This window comes from Podarcis muralis, chromosome 14 (assembly GCF_964188315.1).
Source record: "Podarcis muralis chromosome 14, rPodMur119.hap1.1, whole genome shotgun sequence".
Taxonomy (NCBI): Eukaryota; Metazoa; Chordata; class Lepidosauria; order Squamata; family Lacertidae; genus Podarcis; species Podarcis muralis.
In genome coordinates this window covers 18,937,884-18,956,879 of record NC_135668.1, presented here as the reverse complement: position 1 = coordinate 18,956,879, position 18,996 = coordinate 18,937,884, and the positions used below count along the sequence as shown (strand labels likewise).

General features: G+C 44.4%; 1 protein-coding gene across 4 annotated transcripts in view; it reads left to right on the top strand.

Moving 5' to 3' along the window:
- Nucleotides 1–17,056, top strand: part of ARNT2 (aryl hydrocarbon receptor nuclear translocator 2) — a 158,148-nt gene extending 141,092 nt beyond the window's left edge. For all 4 annotated transcript variants that reach the window (XM_077918873.1, XM_077918872.1, XM_077918874.1 and 1 more), the window contains exons 16-19: nt 4,641–4,779; nt 6,154–6,319; nt 10,832–10,968; nt 12,031–17,056. In XM_077918873.1, the coding sequence (XP_077774999.1) occupies nt 4,641–4,779; nt 6,154–6,319; nt 10,832–10,968; nt 12,031–12,129 (541 nt within the window). In that variant the 3' untranslated portion in view covers nt 12,130–17,056. The remainder of the gene's footprint in view (nt 1–4,640; nt 4,780–6,153; nt 6,320–10,831; nt 10,969–12,030) is intronic.
- Nucleotides 17,057–18,996: the final 1,940 nt, after the last annotated feature.

Here is an 18,996-nt window from a genome sequence, read left to right as displayed (position 1 = left end):
AAGCCACTAAGCCGTTAATAGCCACTAAGCCGCTAATAGCCGTGCTTCGCAAGACGAAAAAACCGCAAGACGAAGAGACTCGCGGAACGGATTAATTTCGTCTTGCGAGGCACCACTGTAATAGACTTGTGCTCACCTTCTGGGAATGTTGATACAATACAGTTAGTCGCAGTCTAGGTCTCTTGCCCTGATGTATATAGCTGACTATCATTTTTTTGCCATTTCTTGAGGGTCTTTGCTGAAAGGTTGAGTTTGGAATAAAAATAAAAAATAAAATTTGGTAAATGCCTTTTTAGAGAGCGACTAATAAACCTGGCTCGGGACGCAAAAGTATAAATCTCACCTGGATACAGTAAAGAAAAGACAGCTAGTAGAATGCGGGGGGGGGGGGAATTAAGACAAAATGAGAAGAAGCGAAAAGGGGACTGCAGAGGAGGAGGAGGAGGAGCAAGATGGAAACAGAAGCAAACCAAAAGAGGGGCATTATAATAGTAACAACAGCCTGGGGGGGGGTGTTGAAATACAAGGTAAAGTCTGAAGCAGCTTAATAGATTTATTAGTTAGATTAACTGATTAAAAACGTTTTGCCTGATTAAAAAAGTGCCCTTTTTTATTTAGAAAAATATTCATATAGTGTAACATTCAGCAATATAAAATCATTAAAAGGAATACGGTATAATAATCAAAATGATTATATTTCGTGTGTGTGTGTGTGTGTGTGTGTGTGTGTGATATAATTTTTATACAACTAGTTTTAAAACAGTGGTTCCCAACCTTTTTTTGGCCATGCCCCACCTAAGCATCTCTAAAATCCTGACAGCTGCCCCCCCCATGACATATAATTCTTATTATTCTAAAAGTGAACTCCTATTCACATGGAGGAAGCCTAAAAGGCTTGGTCTAACTCATTCTCAAATTGCCCCTCTTAAAAATCAAATTGCCCCCCTGTGGGGCGTGTGTCCCACGTTGGGAACCGCAGCTTTGAAAACTGCAGAAGGCAGACACCGTCTTAGAAGAGGCAACCCCTTTGTCTCTCTCTTTCTGATAAAATGCCTCTTCCAAAAAAGGAACGCCTGTTTTTATACACAGATGTGCATCATCTAAATGCACATTAAACAGCTGTAACTCATGCAGCTATTCAAGTAGGATTTCATTGAATTGTGTAGTGACCCTAAATTTCAGAGCCGAAAAAGGTAACGCAGGCTGAACAATGAACAAGAAAGGAGAGAGGGCGAGAGAGCACGCCATTCACCAGTTAGGTGCCCAGGAGAGGGAATTAGAAATCAAATGCCAGCTATGTTTTTGTAGAAATGAGTGTGGTGTGCTTTGTTTTGAGCGTATAATTGATAGTGTTGTTCTTGGGAAGGAACCGCTTTTCTTGGAAAGAAAAAACCTTCCTTGGTGTTTATTGCCTGAATGAAAAAGCAATCAGTAAGTAGCCCTAGAGGATATTGCCAATATTAAAATATGCTTTAATTAAATCTGATATGTGAAGCCAGGGCTGCATTACAGTGCAGCTAATTTCCCATGGCTGTTCTGAGGTTTGGGATTCCTGAACTGTTTTCTTTGAAGGTTGCGTGTAGATTTCTATGCTATTCTGTTGGGTGTCTCCTGCAACATAAAAGTGAGGCCGGTATAGTTAAGAAGTATTTATTTGCTTTTGAATGTTACATAATCATGAAAACAGACCCAGCACAGAAGATCTCTGATCTCCTTTTTCTGTAGTGTTAGTAATCTGTACAGGGCAAATTTATTGCAGAACATAATTTATTACGTAACATAACTGCACAGCTAGTATATTTTGAACCAGATTCAATTCTCCATTCAGGGAAATTCCAGAAAGGTACATCATGTCATAGAAGTCATAACAAGACAGTGATCATGCAGTACAAAGTAGTTATGTATTTTATTTTTCCCAGGTTCTTTGATCTTAAAGACTCAAAGTCTGTAATGGTGAGGCTTCCTAAGTCCGCAATCCTACACACATCTACTTGGGAGGAAGTCCCATTGAACTGAGCAGGGCTTACTTTTGAGTTTGCTTGGATATTAATACTCTACAACCCCTCAACTTGGGACGATAATAATAATAATAATAATAATAATAATAATAATAATAATAATAATAATAATAATATTTTATTATTTATACCCCGCCCATCTAGCTGGGCTTCCCCAGCCACTCTGGGCGGCTTCAAAAAAAAAAAGAATAAAATACTGTAATACATCAAACATTAAAAGCTTCCCTAAACAGGGCTGCCTTCAGATGTCTTCTAAATGTCTGGTGCCTGTTGTTCTCTTTGACATCTGGTGGGAGGGTGTTCCACAGGGAAGGCGCCACTACCGAGAAGGCCCTCTGCCTGGTTCCCTGTAACTTGGCTTCTCGCAGTGAGGGAACCGCCAGAAGGCCCTCGGCGCTGGACCTCAGTGTCCGGGCAGAACAATGGGGGTGGAGATACTCCTTCAGGTATACTGGACCGAGGATAGCTCAGTTGCTACAGCATGAAACTCTCAGGGTTGTGGGTTTGAGCCCCACTTTGGGCAAAAGATTCCTGTGTTGTAAGGGGGTGGACTAGAGGATCCTTGCGGCCCCTTCCAACTCTGTGATTCCACAGTCTTAAGGCTGTATGCTTTTGAACACCGGTTTCTGGAAACTACAGAAGGGGAGAAAGTGCTCTTGTGCTCAGGTCCTGCTTTCCAGCAGACATCTGGTTGGCCACTGTGAGAACTGTGGTCTGGGTCTTCTCACTGTTTTGCTACAGTGATCTGATTTACTTGGCGTGCGGACTTGGGTGGGTCTTGCCTGCATCCCATGACCCTTAGAATGTTACACTTGGGCCCTGGGGCACATGACTTTGTCGCATCATCTGACTGCCCACCAGTGAGGGTCCATAGCTCAGCAACAGACCACATGTGTAGTTTTCAGGCAGGAGTCTTTCCCGGCCCTACCTAGAGGAGCCAGGGATTGGATCCATATGAAGTGTGCTCTCTACCACTGAGCTATGGCCCCTCTAGAAAGGTTTTAAGTGCGACTGAGAGAATGCCTGCAAAGCACTCTGAACCCTTGGCCTTTGTTAAACAAATGCTGTGTGTTGCTATTTTTTGTTTTCTGCAGAGAAGAAAGTGGAAATGGAAAATATATAATGAACTGAGAAGTGGGGAAGGAGATATTCTTTAGGCTGCTGCATAGCACTTTTGTGTTTGTTTTTTGCAAAAAACAAAACTCAGGAAACAAAAGTTTTGTATCTCTTTTGTAGGAAAAGTATACTTTTTGGGCATTCTGCAGTTATGAATAGCATCCTTTCTGAAACCAGTGCAGGAGGAGGCAATATCACCCATAGCAAATATATTAATTGCATCCAGCCTTCAGTTATATCTGAACTGATCCATGTAAAATGAAGGAATGGAGGTTGCACGGGTCTGCTTAAGAAGACTGTTGCCCATTGTGTGTGCTCATGTAGGCTGAGGAGGATCTCTTAAAAACACCTGCAAAAGGCTGGGGGGAGAGTTGTTTTCATCTTCTCCTTTATGCTGCCAAGATTTGAGTCCCTTGGTTGGCACTTTCTGGCTCTGTTACTAGAGCAATTCCCCCAAATTACTGCCAGGGTACATTTGTGTGTGCCATGAGTGCAGTGCTAGCATACCATGAGAAATAAATTAAATAATTAAGAGTGTTTTGCAAGCCCAGAATCTCTGCCTGTTGTGTTTTTGTGTTTCACTGCTCCTGGCCATGCCTCCCTTTAACCAACCTCGGGGGGGGGGGGGAATTCTACTGCAATTCTCCATCAAATATGACTAGAATGTTCAGAAACGTTGCTGAATTGGTTCATCCTCAGATGAACTTGCCTGTTGCATTTCTGCACAAGTAATTGTTCCGGGTTTAATACTTCCTTCCTGTAGGCACATCCAGGTTAGTGACTTCTGCAGAAAGAATGGGCATTGGGCATCTCTGAAGGCAGGTATTCCTTCCTTTTGCACACTCTGAAAGTATCTGTGTGCATATAAGCTACAATGGTACTTCTACTTGCATTCACCTCCAGTTACGTATCCTTTGGGATACGTACATGGCAAACCCGGAAGTATTTTTCCGGGTTTTGCCATGCACAGAAGCAGCACCTCCAGTTGCGAATTCCTCAGCATGCGACCAGAGCTCCAGAACGGATCCCGTTTGCAACTGGAGGTACCACTGTATTTATATTCTTGTTAATTGCTTATCAAGGTCCCTCTTCAGCTTTCTATATATCTTCATTGTAGGTTGATATAGACTACCAGGCAATAAAAAAAAAACCCTGTATACTTTTAAAATATTGCCATGCGTCCTAGGAAAAGATCAAAGGGTTATTCTGGGATGTTCAATGCAGCAAAAGTAATAGTCTGCATTTTTTGCATTTGAGTTGTAGTCCATGTATCCCAAAATGTGATTTGTTAACTGGTTTACTGGTTGATTGGGAGGTTTACAAACTGTAATTACAGGTGTTCTTGTAAACAGTAGTTTGCATTCAACAACGTTTTCCTCAGAGCCATTAAATTAATGGACCTAAGGTATTTGTTGATTTTGCTAGGTCTATTCCATGAGTAACATTGGATGCAACCCGTGAGCATCCGTATAACGTCAAACTCATTCCTGTTCTCTCCCTTTGAAGCTCGTCTGTGGTCCACGTGCCCGGCGTCAACGACATCCAGTCGTCATCATCAGCTGGTCAGAACCTGTCCCAGATCTCACGCCAGCTAAATCAGAGTCAAGTTGCCTGGACGGGAAGTCGCCCTCCATTTCCAGGACAGGTAGGAGAGTTAATAGAAAAAGTTATAGAAAAGGTTTCACTTCCTGAGCCCAAAGAGAGAAGGCAGTAGAGACAGGAGTCTTACTCTGAGAGGGGACCTTCCTGAATACATATCGCCTAAAGACTCTCGCAAAGCCTTGAGCCAGCACTAGCTAACCTCAAGGTCTCTTGATCTGGTCCTTGGAACAAACCCCAGGCCCCATCTCTCACTGGCTCTGTTTGTACACGGAATGCTTTAGCCTGGTTGGATGTGTTAATTACTGATTTATTGTGGATTTGATCGTTTGCCAAGTAACCTCACAGAGCAGTTAAAGTATTGTACATGCAGGAATTGGCAAGTGAATAGCTGATGGTTAAGGATAGGTAAGTTTAACGGAATGTGTATTAGAAGCAACAAGGAAACTAAATCAGCAACAAGAGGAAACTTTGGATGCATCAAGAACAGAGTGCAGGAAACCATTGTTTGCACACACAAAAAGTATTAAATTTATTTTAATTTGTGGCTGATTAGGTAAAATTTAAGGACACGGATGGAGCTGTGGTCTAAACCACAGAGCCTAGGGCTTGCCAATTGGAAGGTCGGCAGTTCGAATCCCCGCGACGGGGTGAGCTCCCGTTGTTCGGTCCCAGCTCCTGCCCACCTAGCAGTTCAAAAGCACATCAAGTGCAAGTAGATAAATAGGTACTGCTCTGGCAGGAAGGTAAATGGCGTTTCTGTGCGCTGCTTTGGTTCGCCAGAAGCGGCTTAGTCATGCTGGCCACATGACCCGGAAGCTGTCTGCGGACAAACGCCGGCTCCCTCGGCCTATAGAGCGAGATGAGCGTGCAACCCCAGAGTCATCCGTGACGAGACCTAACAGTCGAGGTACCTTTAGCTTTTTAGGTAAAATTTGGAAAAGCAATAAAAGCAGTTTGGCAAACTTTAAAAAAAGCCTTGCTGAATGTGTCCTTGAATTCTGATAACGCCTCTCCCTTCCCTGGATGGAGGATGGAGTGTGTTTGTGTGTGTGCTGTACAAAGGTAACATTTACATTCAGTGCTGCACCCACTTTTGCCTCTGGTCTGGCTGGCCACTGGCATGTGCCCCCCCCCCCCAATTCCCACCCAGAAGGGAATTGTGGCCTTCGGACAGAGAGGGGTTCCCCACCATTAGCCTGGGAAGAGTTTGTAGCACATAGCTATGCTTTGGGTTTCTTGAAATTGAACAGCCCAGAACCCACATTGCTGGAGCACAGCAACCCACCTAACTAGCTCTGCAAAGATGCTTGTTTTCCAAATAGAGATGGAAGTCTGTTGCGCCACTTTGTTCTTGGGTCAAATGCCGCGGGAAGGATGATAACCCCTTGATGTTGCTGTCTTTCACTCTCCCATTCAGCAAATTCCTTCGCAGTCTGGCAAGGCTCAGTCTTCTCCCTTTGCAATTGGAACCAGTCACACTTACTCTGCTGACCCAGCGTCGTACAGCCCCCTGTCCAGTCCTGCTACCTCCTCTCCGAGCGGGAATGCCTACTCCAGCCTAGCTAACAGGACAGCAGGATTTGGTAGGTATCGAACCTGGCTGCCTCGCCTAAAACAAAAGCGCCACAAGGTACAATGAGGTCTCTTCGACTTACTATGAACATATCTCTTGTGGATCAGGCCCATGTCCATAGCCCACCTAGTCCAGCATCCTGTTCTCACAGTGGCCAACCAGATGTTCCAATGGGAAGCCCACAAGCAAGACTTGAGTGCAACGATGATGTGCAGCTGTCACGATTCATGTGATCTGGGGGCCCAGCAAGCAGAATGGCCAGTTAAAGAGGCTAGAGAGTATCTGCACTTTCAAAGCACATTTCTACCACTGTAACCGTCGTGATTTCCCTTTCCCCTCCACAAAGGAATCCTGGAAACCATAGTTTACCCCCTCGCAGAGCTACAATTCCCAGAACTCTTAAAAACCACAGTTCCCAGAATTCTTTGGGGGAAGGTTGTGTGCTTTATATGTATGGTGTGGGCATGTAACTAAACTGGGCATTGACTAAACTGGTGAGCCAGGGTGCACAACCAGAAAGCAGCTTGGTTAATAATAATAATAATAATTATTATTATTATTATTATTATTATTATTATTATTATTATTATTATTATTATTATTTATTATTGATACCCCACCCATCTGGCTGGATTTCCCCAGCCACACTAGCTGGCTTCCAACAGAATATTTAAAACACAATAAAACATCAAAAATCAAAAATTTCCCTACACGGGACTGCCTTCAGATGTCTTCTAAAAGTAAGATAGTCATACCTCGGGTTACAGACGCTTCAAGTTGCATTTTTTCAGGTTACAGAAGTGCCAAAACCCGGAAGTACCGGAATGGGTTACTTCCGGGTTTTGGTGGTCACGCATGCGCAGAAGCGCTAAATTGCGCTATGTGCAGAAGTGCCGAATCGCAACCCGCACATGCGCAGATGTGGCACTGCAGGTTGCACACATGCCTCCCGCACGGATCACGCTCGCAACATGAGCGTCCACTGTAGTTGTTTATTTCCTTAACATCTGATGGGAGGACGTTCTATAGGGCGGGCGCCACTACCGAGAAGGCCCTCTGCCTGGTTCCCTGTAACCTCACTTCTCGCAGTGAAGGAATATATATTGAAGGAATAATTGCTGAAGGACCAGGGTTCAGATCCAGCACTCAGCCGTGAACCTCTTACTGGGTGACCTGCGGCCAGGCATTCTCTCCCAGCCTAACCTACCTCATGGGGTTGTTGTGAGGATAAAATGAGAAGGGGGAGAACCATATATATTGCCTTGAGCTCCCTGGAAGAAAGGTGGGGTATAAATGCAGAGAAATGAGTAGGAGACACGACTGTACACCTGCAAGCCTAAAAGATATAGTCAAATCCATTATTCTCTCTCTCTCTCTCTGTGTGTGTGTGTGTGTGTAGAGGCAGTTGTCTAAAGCAGGGGCAGCAGCCAACATGGTGCCCTCCATATGTTGCTGCACCCCAGCTCCCATCAGTCCCAGCCAGCAGAGCAAGGGGATGATGAGCATTGTGGTGCGACAACATATGCAAGAGAGAGATGCTGACTACCCCAGTCCATAGGAGATATATGGCGCTCATTGATCATCACAAAGTCCATCCACCTTGAGCCCTGAAACCTGGCAGTCTTTTTTTGTTTAGTTTGTTTGCACTTGGAGAAAATGCTGTTGTGTTGAGTGGGGAGAGAGCTTGAATTTATATTTTATCGCGTCAGCAAACTGAAGAGCATATCTCAAGCCCGGAGTTTGTAGCAGATAATTCAGGACAGGCTATGAATCAATTTCTGCGGTTTGAAGGCGAGTGCCAGGAACAAAAGGTGAAGAGAGATCACTTAGATACCAAAGCCTCCCGTAAGCATGGAGGTTATTATTACTGTTGCTTTTTTAAGTCACACTCAGAGAAGCTCAAAACTCGACCAAAATATTCCCATTCAGGAAGGGTCTTTTGCTTTGACCTTACCAGACTTCGTTCAAGTTTCCTAATTCAGGTACAGTGGTACCTCGGGTTAACAACTTAATCAGATCTGGAGGTCCGTTCTTAACCTGAAACTGTTCTTAACCTGAGGTACCACTTTAGCTAATGGGGCCTTCCGCTGCCGCCACGCGATTTCTGTTCTCATCCTGAAGCAAAGTTCTTAACCCAAGGTACTATTTCTGGGTTAGCGGAGTCTGTAACCTGAAGCGTCTGTAACCCGAGGTACCACTGTATTACAAATTATTTACATAATAGATGGCCATAATACTCTCTTTAACTTACCATCCATGAGCTCAAGGGACACAGGGAGACTTTCTCACTGGGTGCCTCTCAGCTTTGAAATTCTCTTCCTTTTTACAGGAGATTCACCAGAGTCTCTGCACCTTCCAGAATCTGTGGAGGTTGTTCTCCTTCAAAGTGGCTGTTCTGTCCAAGGATGGGGTCAGGTTGGGCCAGATGAGATTGATTTAACCAATGCAATTGGTAGGGGTGGGTTATGCAAGGTTTTGAGATTAGTCAGGCAAATTGCATTCCCCATGGGATTCCACAGCGTTCTAAACTAGGTCATTTAAGACTGTACCTAATGGTCTTGGTGGGGGGTGCTCTTCAGAAGATAATGCATAGGATTGCTTCACATTTTAAAATGTGTCAAGTCAGCCCACCTGCATTGTGGGGAGGGGGCTTCCTGCTCATTCCATTAAGTGAGGCCCTTGACTTCTGCCCTAAAGTCCTGCCCTCCCCACGCACGACTGCTGGGATTCCAGATGCAGCTGTTCTGCATGTGCTCTGTATATTCAGGGCATTGCTATTATGATTAAGAAAAAGGAGTAATTTTAACTCTTGCACAAAAGTGCAGATACGGAACCATTTTGCGGCTATGGCATTTGGCTTAAAAAAAAAATTAGAAAAAATAACGCATTTGACCCATTCCTTGATTTCAGACTAGTGGGATTAGGTGATGAATGTTATTTATATGTTTATGTAATTGTTGTAACTTTTTACAGTGGTACCTCGGGTTACAGACGCTTCAGGTTACAGACGCTTCAGGTTACAGACTCTGCTAGCCCAGAAATAGTACCTCAGGTTAAGAACTTTGCTTCAGGATGAGAACAGAAATCGCACAGCAGCAGCAGGAGGCCCCATTAGCTAAAGTGGTGTCTTAGGTTAAGAACGGTTTCAGGTTAAGAACGGACCTCCAGAACGAATTAAGTTCTTAACCTGAGGTACCACTGTATATACATAGCATATCCTTCCTACTTTATCAAGATGTTTAAGGCAGCTTTCAAATTTAACCAGCAGAAACCAGTGAAATACAGTCTTTAAGCATACTTTAGAACCCATCTCATTGGTTGATACAGTTATACAGAGCAAAGCTCCTAACAATCTCTAATGCCTACATAACTTACTTTTTTTTAATCTGGTTTCACATCCCCGCTTAAATGATTGCAGTGTCTGGCTTTGGTACACCTCTTTTGGAAGGGGGTTCTAGGGTTGGGGAGCCACCACAGGAAAGGCCCTGTCTTTTTCAGTTTCCCTCTGGACAGATGCCACATCCGCACTATACATTTAAAGCAGTATCATACCAATTTAAACAGTCACGGCAAATCCTAGGAAGTGTAGTTTGTAAAGGCTGCTGAAAGATGTTTGGAGACACCTATAATCTTCTCACAGAGCTACAATTCCTAGAGTGGTTTTAACAGTCAGTTCCTCATCCCAGTGAACTCTGGGAATTGTAGCTCTGTGAGGGGAATAGGGATCTCCTAACAACTCTTAGCACCCTTTACAAGCTACAGTTCCCAGGATTCTTTGGATGAAGCCATGGCTGTTTAACGCAGTCTCATAGTGCTTTAAATGCATAGTGCGGATGGGGGCAGAACGAGAACAGAGCCTCTCCTTTAGCCCTTGACAGGCAATGCATGTGAGTGTGTGTGTAACTTTATAAAGGAGAAGTTAATCCTAAATGCATGAAGGAACACTGTGCAAACCTCAGGCACAGAGGACTAGACCTAAGGTCGGCAGGAATGAATATAACACCGGTTCTAAAAGACCTGCACTGGCTCCCAGTACTTTTCCAAGCGCAATTCAAAGTGCTGACCTTTAAAACCCTAAACAGTCTCGGCCCAGTATACCTGAAGGAGCGTCTCCACCCCCATTGTTCTGCCCAGACACTGATCCGAGGGCCTTCTGGTGGCTCCCTCCCTGCGAGAAGTTAGGTTACAGGGAACTAGGCAGAGGGCCTTCTCAGTAGTGGCACCCGCCCTGTGGAGCACCCTCCCAGCAGATGTCAAGGAAATAAACAACTATCTGACTTTTAGAAGACATCTGAAGGCAGCCCAGTTTAGGGAAGTTTTTAATGCTTGGTGTTTTATCGTGTTTATTCTGTTGTGAGCTGCCCAGAGAGTCTGGGGAAACCCAGCCAGATGTGCTACGTTTATACTTTATTATTATTATTATTATTATTATTATTATTATTATTTGTTTAGTCAAAAAAGAAAAGAAAAGCAGAAGTACCTTTTAAAAGACCCACTCTTGTAACCTTATTTTATTTTCCAGCTGAAAGCAGCCAAAGCAGCGGACAGTTCCAAGGGAGGCCTTCGGAGGTGTGGTCCCAGTGGCAAAGCCAACATCACAACCAGCAAAACAGTGAGCAGCATCCTCACCAGCAAACCAGCCAGACAGAAGTGTTCCAGGTGAGTCCCTAGACCTGTGATTCAGCATGGCAAGGTGATCCGTCTCTTGCAGGTGACCTTTTGCGTCCTGGTGTAAAAGGCAGCAAACTGTCAACAAATATCGTTTATTCCAGGGGTCAGTAACCTTTTTCAGCCATGGGCCGGTCCACCGTCCCTCAGACCATGGGGGGGCCCAGACTATATTGGGGGGGGGGGGAATGAATGAATTCCTATGCCCCACAAATAACCCAGAGATGCATTTTAAATAAAAGCACACATTCTACTCATGTAAAACACGCTGATTCCCAGAACATCGGCGGGCTGGATTTAGAAGGCAATTGGGCTGCATCCGGACCCCGGGCCTTAGGTTGCCTACCCCTGGTTTATTCCTTATGGAAAGAAATGGTCGGTCATCTGGTCACATCCAAGCTAGATGGTGGCAAGATGCTGTATGTGGAGCTACAGAAACTGAAGTTTGGTGCCAGCTCCAGGTTTAAGTGGCCCTACGCAGGTGTGGGCCCTGGTGGGCTTACCTGGCTGGGCAATGCACTACACCAGTCCTGAGATTTTGCACAGAGCACTTCTTTCCTTAAATTGTAAGCTGACTGTTCCTTGCTGCTTTTGCCGTTAGTTGCTGTACAGCAGGCTTCCTCAACCTCAGCCCTCCTGATGTTTTGAGACTACAATTCCCATCATCCCTGACCACTGGTCCTGCTAGCTAGGGATCATGGGAGTTGTAGGCCAAAAACAACTGGAGGGCCGAGGTTGAGGAAGCCTGCGGTGCAGTTAAGCAACAAAGGGGGGAGATGCTAAAGGGGCTTTGCCCTAGATAAGGATACAGTGGTACCTCGGGTTAAGAACTTAATTCGTTTTGTAGGTCCGTTCTTAACCTGAAACTGTTCTTAACCTGAGGTACCACTTTAGCTAATGGGGCCTCCCGCCGCCCCCATGCAATTTCTGTTCTCATCCTGAAGCAAAGTTCTTAACCCAAGGTACTATTTCTGCGTTAGTGGCGTCTGTAACCTGAAGGTACCACTGTACAAGAAAAATCACCTTTCCCTTTCATTTTCTTTTATCATGCAGGATATGCTGCCTATTCCAGGAGATCCAACCCAAGGGACCGGCAATTACAACATTGAAGATTTTGCTGATTTGGGAATGTTTCCTCCATTTTCTGAGTAAATTTTACCTAGCCAGATAACCTCTGCAAAGGACATTCTGGGAAAGGAAATCAGCATACCAGGGTAGTATGAGATCTGCTTTCCCTGTGTTAACATTATCATAGAAGCTATAAAACAAGAAATGCCCCCTTCTCGTACTTCAGATAATCACTTGCGCTCCTTCCAAGTGTTGACCATGCAAGTTCTAATGAAATAACCTAACGCCACCTGGTTGGCATTCACCACCAGGATTCATTTTGTATTTCATTCCCATTTGTGGTAGGGTTTTGAGCTTGGGTGGGGCGGGTGGTGGGGACGAGCAGGGAGGCGCTTTGATTTTTAACTTTCTCTCAGCTCTTAATATTTGAATGTGAACCATTTCTAACCTCCCTCCTTAGAGAAAGCTGCTTGTGTGAACAGATAATGACATAAGCACTCCAGTCCTCTGCTGGCTACTTGAAGACAAGACCTCTAGTTGTGAGACTCCCTAGCTGTGACTCATAGACCACGGGGGGTCAGAGAGCTCCATTCTGGTGGTTCTTGGAAAGGTAGCAGAACAGCTGAGAGTGTCTGTACATGGTTGTGCAAATGGTCCCCTCACCCCATGACAACAGAGATTGAAGCCATTTTGATCCTTTTTATGCTCATTTTAGGCCAGTTTGAATGTAAGGTTGTGTAACTATAACCTAGTCCTTTCTGGCAGGAGATTCCAGCGCCTTTCCTATCTCATTTTAACACAGCTAGGCTTGAATGTATGTACATTTTAGTACTATCTGTATATCTGGTGTTGTACAAACTGGATCTTGAGTTTTGGATTTGTTATTTTACCATATACAAGGGAAGTCTGTGCCTGAAGAGGGTAGCAATATATTTGCAGGGCTTACAGTCCAAGCTTAAGGGGACAGGTTGCACATGTATTTCGTTTTGAAATCCTTATATGCCCATTGGGGTTCTGCACACCACTCCACCGGCTATATAAATTAATGTGGCTTTGGCAATCTACGGTTTCATCTGCTGGTAACACTCAGCCAAACCATTATGATAACGTTTCTGTGCAGTGCGCCTTTGCACCCTACAGCTGGATTGTGACCATAATACTGCTTGAAAGTGGTTTAGAAAACAAACAAAACATGTGGGTTGTCGTTGCTTTTTAAGCTCAGCAAGAAATTGGCAAGCAACATTGCAGCAATAGCTGGAGTCAGCAGCTGTGTTGGGCCATTGGTTTCTGGAAAGGGGCAGGTTCTAATGTGGAGCCTAACTTGCTTCCTAGCCATCTTTAGCTAACAAAATGATGGTGGTGGTACTTCTGTTGAAGAGGCTAGTTAAATATGCTTATCAAATGGAAGGTGGAAAGACATGTTAACTCTGTGCTTAGAGCTGCTATCAAATCTCCCACTTGCAATAAAATTTAACCCCCAGCCCTGCTCAGCTGTAATGTGTAGGATCAGTTATCTATGGCCATGAGGTCATATTATGGAATGCTTTCCTGTCCATCATTGGTCACTCCTGGCTGGGGCAGAGAATCATAGAATCATAGAGTTGGAATAGACCACAAGGGCCATCGAGTCCAACCCCCTGCCAAGCAGGAAACACCATCAGAGCACTCCTGACATATGGTTGTCAAGCCTCTGCTTAAAGACCTCCAAAGAAGGAGACTCCACCACACTCCTTGGCAGCAAATTCCACTGTCGAACAGCTCTTACTGTCAGGAAGTTCTTCCTAATGTTTAGGTGGAATCTTCTTTCTTGTAGTTTGGATCCATTGCTCCGTGTCCGCTTCTCTGGAGCAGCAGAAAACAACCTTTCTCCCTCCTCTATATGACATCCTTTTATATATTTGAACATGGCTATCATATCACCCCTTAACCTCCTCTTCTCCAGGCTAAAGATGCCCAGCTCCCTTAGCCGTTCCCCATAAGGAATGGCAGCAGCATTCCAATAAAGGGATTAGCCATTTTGTTCAAATTTTAAAGAGAAACCACCTAATTCATGCTTTCTGTACCATTAAGCCTGCCAAAACACAACTATCCTTTGGAATTCACACTTCTCTGAATTTTGCAATGGAGTTTCTCCAGACAGAAAATGCATACAAAAATGCGTAAATTGGTGGAAAGTGTGCATAAAAATGCATGCATTGGTGAAAATGACACATAAGCATGCAGTTTTTTTAAAGGGAAATTGCAGTAATTTGTATAATGGTCAGAAATGCACATAGAAATGTGTATATTAGGAAAAGTTAGCACTAAAATGCTGACAAATTTTAATGAGGATTCCCTCCCCCACTCCCCCATTGCAAATTGCTGGAGAAATGAACATAAGAGCGGGGAAAGGAGAAACTTGGAGAACCAGAAACTGACAAATTCATCCAACTCTACAAATGAGCCTGATATGCCTGGTGCAGCAGTGCCATTTTCAACAGAAGTCTCACACTGAGTGTAACATGTAGTTCCACCTATAATTTAAACCATCTGTTTCCATATTTGGTTTGATTTCCTTTCTTTGCATTAAAGCACAGTATGTAATTACAGGTACCTCTTAACAAGTCTACTGTTACTTAAGCTTCTAGTTCATTCCTGGTACAGTGTTCACCACTATGTTGGATAACTTCTACTACCACAATGTGCATTTTTACACACTGGACAGCATTCAACTAAATAGTTGCACTAGTTCAAGGATGAAAACTAGTGCAGTGGGGTTTTTTCTCCTCTCATCCCCCCATGCCATCCCCAAATCTGCTCTGAAGGGTTGGAGAAATCCCCAGAACAGATTTAGGGAGCACAGCAGGAGGAGAGAACATTCCATTGTGCAAGAAGAAATCCTTCTGCTAGTGGAACATTTTGCATAGCGCTACATAGAATACAACCCTGTATCCTTGTTTTTCCTCTCCCTTCCAAAAGTTACTCAGCCATGCAGCCATCAATGCCTTATCAATGTCATACTGTCCGATTTGTAGCCTCGCAAGATGGGCAATGGACAGATGTGTTTGAGAGTTGGTGAGTTTGTTTTTGTGGCTGTGTTCAACTTGGAAATCAAGAAGCAAGGCTGGCCCTTAGCTCTTTAGGCTGGGGAGGGGGTAGAAGGTGTTGCTAAATATGGGTAGGCAAAGGGTAGAATGGTAATGTTTTGCTATAAATATGGGAGCAAAAGATGAGCTAAATTGTCAAACCTGTTTTTCTGGATTAACAACTGCATGGACGCAGGCCATTCTGCTTATAGTAACTCCTGGCATGATCCAGCCAAAGTTAAGCACTTTTCATATTACAGTGGTACCTCTGGTTACGTACTTAATTCGTTCCGGAGGTCCGTTCTTAACCTGAAACTATTCTTAACCTGAAGCACCACTTTAGCTAATGGGGCCTCCTGCTGCCGCCGCGCCACCGGAGCACGATTTCTGTTCTCATCCTGAAGCAAAGTTCTTAACCCGAGGTACTATTTCTGTGTTAGCGGAGTTTGTAATCTGAAGCATATGTATCCTGAAGCGTATGTAACCTGAGGTCCCACTGTAGTGAACCCAATCCAGCACTAAAGCCCCACTGATTTAATGGGAACGAGTGGCAAGCAAATACTTAGTTAGAGCATCCCATTAGGGCTATCTCTAAGTATATCCAACCCATGTATCAGTTGCGGTCAGCTGATTATGCCCTGCTTGAGTTGTCCACACAACAAGCAGTTAAAACTGCAACGGTGAAAAGGAGGCATTTTGCTAAAGTGGCCTCAAGACTTGCAGACAACATGCTTTTAAATCTGATGTGCTGTTTTGGGGCAGGGATTTGGTTGGTTGAGGACTAAATCTGTAATTATTATTTGCTGCTGTTACATTAAATTGTTGTTATTATCATACACTGCTTTGAACATTGGGAAAGTGCCCTCTAAGTATATTAACTAAATGTATTTGCTGGTCTGATCACATCCTGTCATGTGACCAGCACAGAGATCTGACAAGCCAGCAAACCCAAGATTCTGGCAGGCTCTGACTACCATGACTTGCCTCATCCTCCTCTTGACTCCACCCCTTGGTCTGCCCATTCATCCCGAGACATTGGTTTCTACCCTGACTCTGCCCTTGATCCTTCATTTCTGCCTGTGGGGCGGGCAGAATTCAACACAGTTCACATTTAAAGGTGGACATAGCTAATTCACACTTTCTGGGAATACGCAAAACAAAACACAGCCATCCTTTGCAATTCACGTCTCCAAATTTTGTGGTGCAGTTCCCCAAACAAGTAGTGTGTACAAAAATGCATATACCAGGGTAAAGTATGCATAGAATAGAGTTATTTAAAAAAAAAATTCTTATATTAAAGAAAATTGCTTTGCAAAAATAAAAGAGTGTACATTGCATAGAAACGTGTATGTTATGAAATTTCATCACAATTTCAGTGCAAGTTTCTCCTAAGAACTTTTTAAAAACAAAGAATTTTCAAACTGAAACTCAATCTGCGCTGATTTTGAGATAGGAAAAATGAGAACCTGAGTAAAACCAAAATGAACAGATTCTTCCAACTGTAGCTCAGGCCCCTTTCTAGGTGGGAGCAAGGAGGAAACGTTTTTTGAACGCCAAGCATTATCAACAGTATTTTCCCACTGAAAACAATGTGCTTAACTATGGCAAGATCATCCTCATTGACCTCAGCAGGGAAGAGGTAAGCAGGCGTTTGGAACTCTCTTTCATTTAGAACTGAAAGTGCTCAGTTCAGAGCTTCAGATTATGTGCCATACCTTTGCCCCTTAAAAATATATGCCAATGGTGTGTGTGTGTGCGTGTTTTAATTGACTTTTTCTACCATTTGCATCCGTATCTGTTAGAGCCCTTTGGTGTCAATGTGGAACTGTGTTGTGGATAAAACTGTATTTTGTACTTCTAAGTGTTCTGTATAGCAAAACCAGTTTTGTGTGTCTGTATAATTAATAACCTGCCTTTTAAATTTTCATTAAAATAATAAAGCATCACGAGCTGTTGTTAACTGCTGCTGTCGTGTAACGCAGGGGTGGAGAACCTCCGTCCTGAGAGCCAAACACAACCATCAAGCCAGCCCACAGGTCTCTTCTCCAGGCCACATTCCTTGACAGTCTTGCTTCCTACACTCCTTGAGTCTTTTTGTGGGGCTGGACAGTGCCCTTGAAATGTGACGATGCCCCTTTGCTTGCCTGGACGGAGTGTGGAGAGAGGTGGGTGTGGTGTAGGAATTTCCGACTTTCACATGGCTGCAATGTAGCCAACTGTACAAAAGTAAGACTCACATCTTTTGATCCACCCATTTTTGCCCACCTACCACTGTCATGTGATTCCCAGAAGGCTCCCTGTGAAGTCCCTCAGACTGTATGTTCTCCTACACCTGAGAACATCATAAGAGCCTGCTGGATCAGGCTAAAGTCTCATGTAGTCCAACATTCTGCTCTCACTGTGGTCAACTGGGTGCCTAGGGGAACTCTGAAAGCAGGACCTGAACACAAGAGCCTTTTCCACGTATGTGGCCTCCAGCAACTGGTTTTCAGAACCATTACTGCCTCCAACTACGGAGGCAGATTGTGGACATCAAGAGCCTTTTCCTCCATTAGTTTCTCTAATCTTTGAAAACCATCTATGTGGCCATCACTCCCTCCTCAGGAGTGAGTTCCATAGTTCAACTTTGTGCTGCATGAAGAAGTACCGTATTTTCCATTCCATGTCTTTGCGTCTTACGGAGCAAATGTGTGGTCAATCACTGGCTCCCTTTCCAGCCCCAGCCTGGGCCTCCATTGTTGAATGTTCTGCAGATGGAGGCTGTTTGTTTCCCCAGCGACATGTGACTGGCTGATTAGATTATCTGTCTGGAAACTATAGAAATGGCTCCCTTTCCTTTCCTAAAGAAGCTGCAGAACTGTGAGTTGAACCCCCCAAAAAACAAGGCTTTTCTGCTTTGCAAAAGAAGCTGCACAACTGTGAGCTGAACCTCAAAAAATGGGGCTTTCCCCCTTTGCAAAAGAAGCTGCACAACTGTGAGCTGATCCCCCCAAAACAGGGCTTTCCCCCTTTCCTTCTCTGAAAACTAGGTGCATCTTATGGTCAGGTACGTCTTATGGAGCGAAAAATGCTGCAATTTTTATCTATCCTGAATCTTCCAGCATTCAGCTTCATTGCATGCCCACAACCCCAGAGTCATCCACAACTGGACATAACGGTCAGGGGTACCTTTACCTTTACCTAACTACCTATCTAGAGAAAGATGGGACTCACCTCTCTGCTATCTGGCACAGAGTAATTGCTTTGTTAATTTCATAGGTAAAAGGTAAAGACCCCTGGATGGTTGAGTCCAGTCAAAGGTGACAATGGGGTTGCGGTGCTCATCTCGCTTTCAGACCGAAGGAGCCAGCGTTTGTCTGCAGACAGCTTTCCAGGTCACATGGCCAGCATGACTAATAGAAATACTTCATTGTCACTGCACCACTTGTTTACTGTTAGATTAAATGAGCCCCCCCCCCCATTTCTCAGTGCTTGTTACACTCTGTGTGCTGTTGTACGACCACCAACCCCAAACGTCAGCTGCAATGTTGCTGTCTTCCATTCAGCAGCCTCACTGCCCACAGGTAGAAACTTCTTTAACCTGTTGGTGCGGCTTATCATGCTTCTATATCTCCTGCCTGAAGGCAGGAGATTAAAAAGGTGCTGGCCAGGGTGTGAGTCATCCCTGAGAATGTTCCTCGCTCTTCTGAGGCAACGGTCTCCTGCGATAACATCTAGCGGACTCAGGGGACAGCCCATGATATCATGTGCTGTCTTCACCACCCTCTGTAGGGACTTTCTGTCCATGGCTGTCAAACCAGCGTACCACACCGTAATACAGTATGAGAGTACACTTTCTATTGTGGACCGATAGAAGGAAATCATCAGTTGCTGTCTAACATTGTTC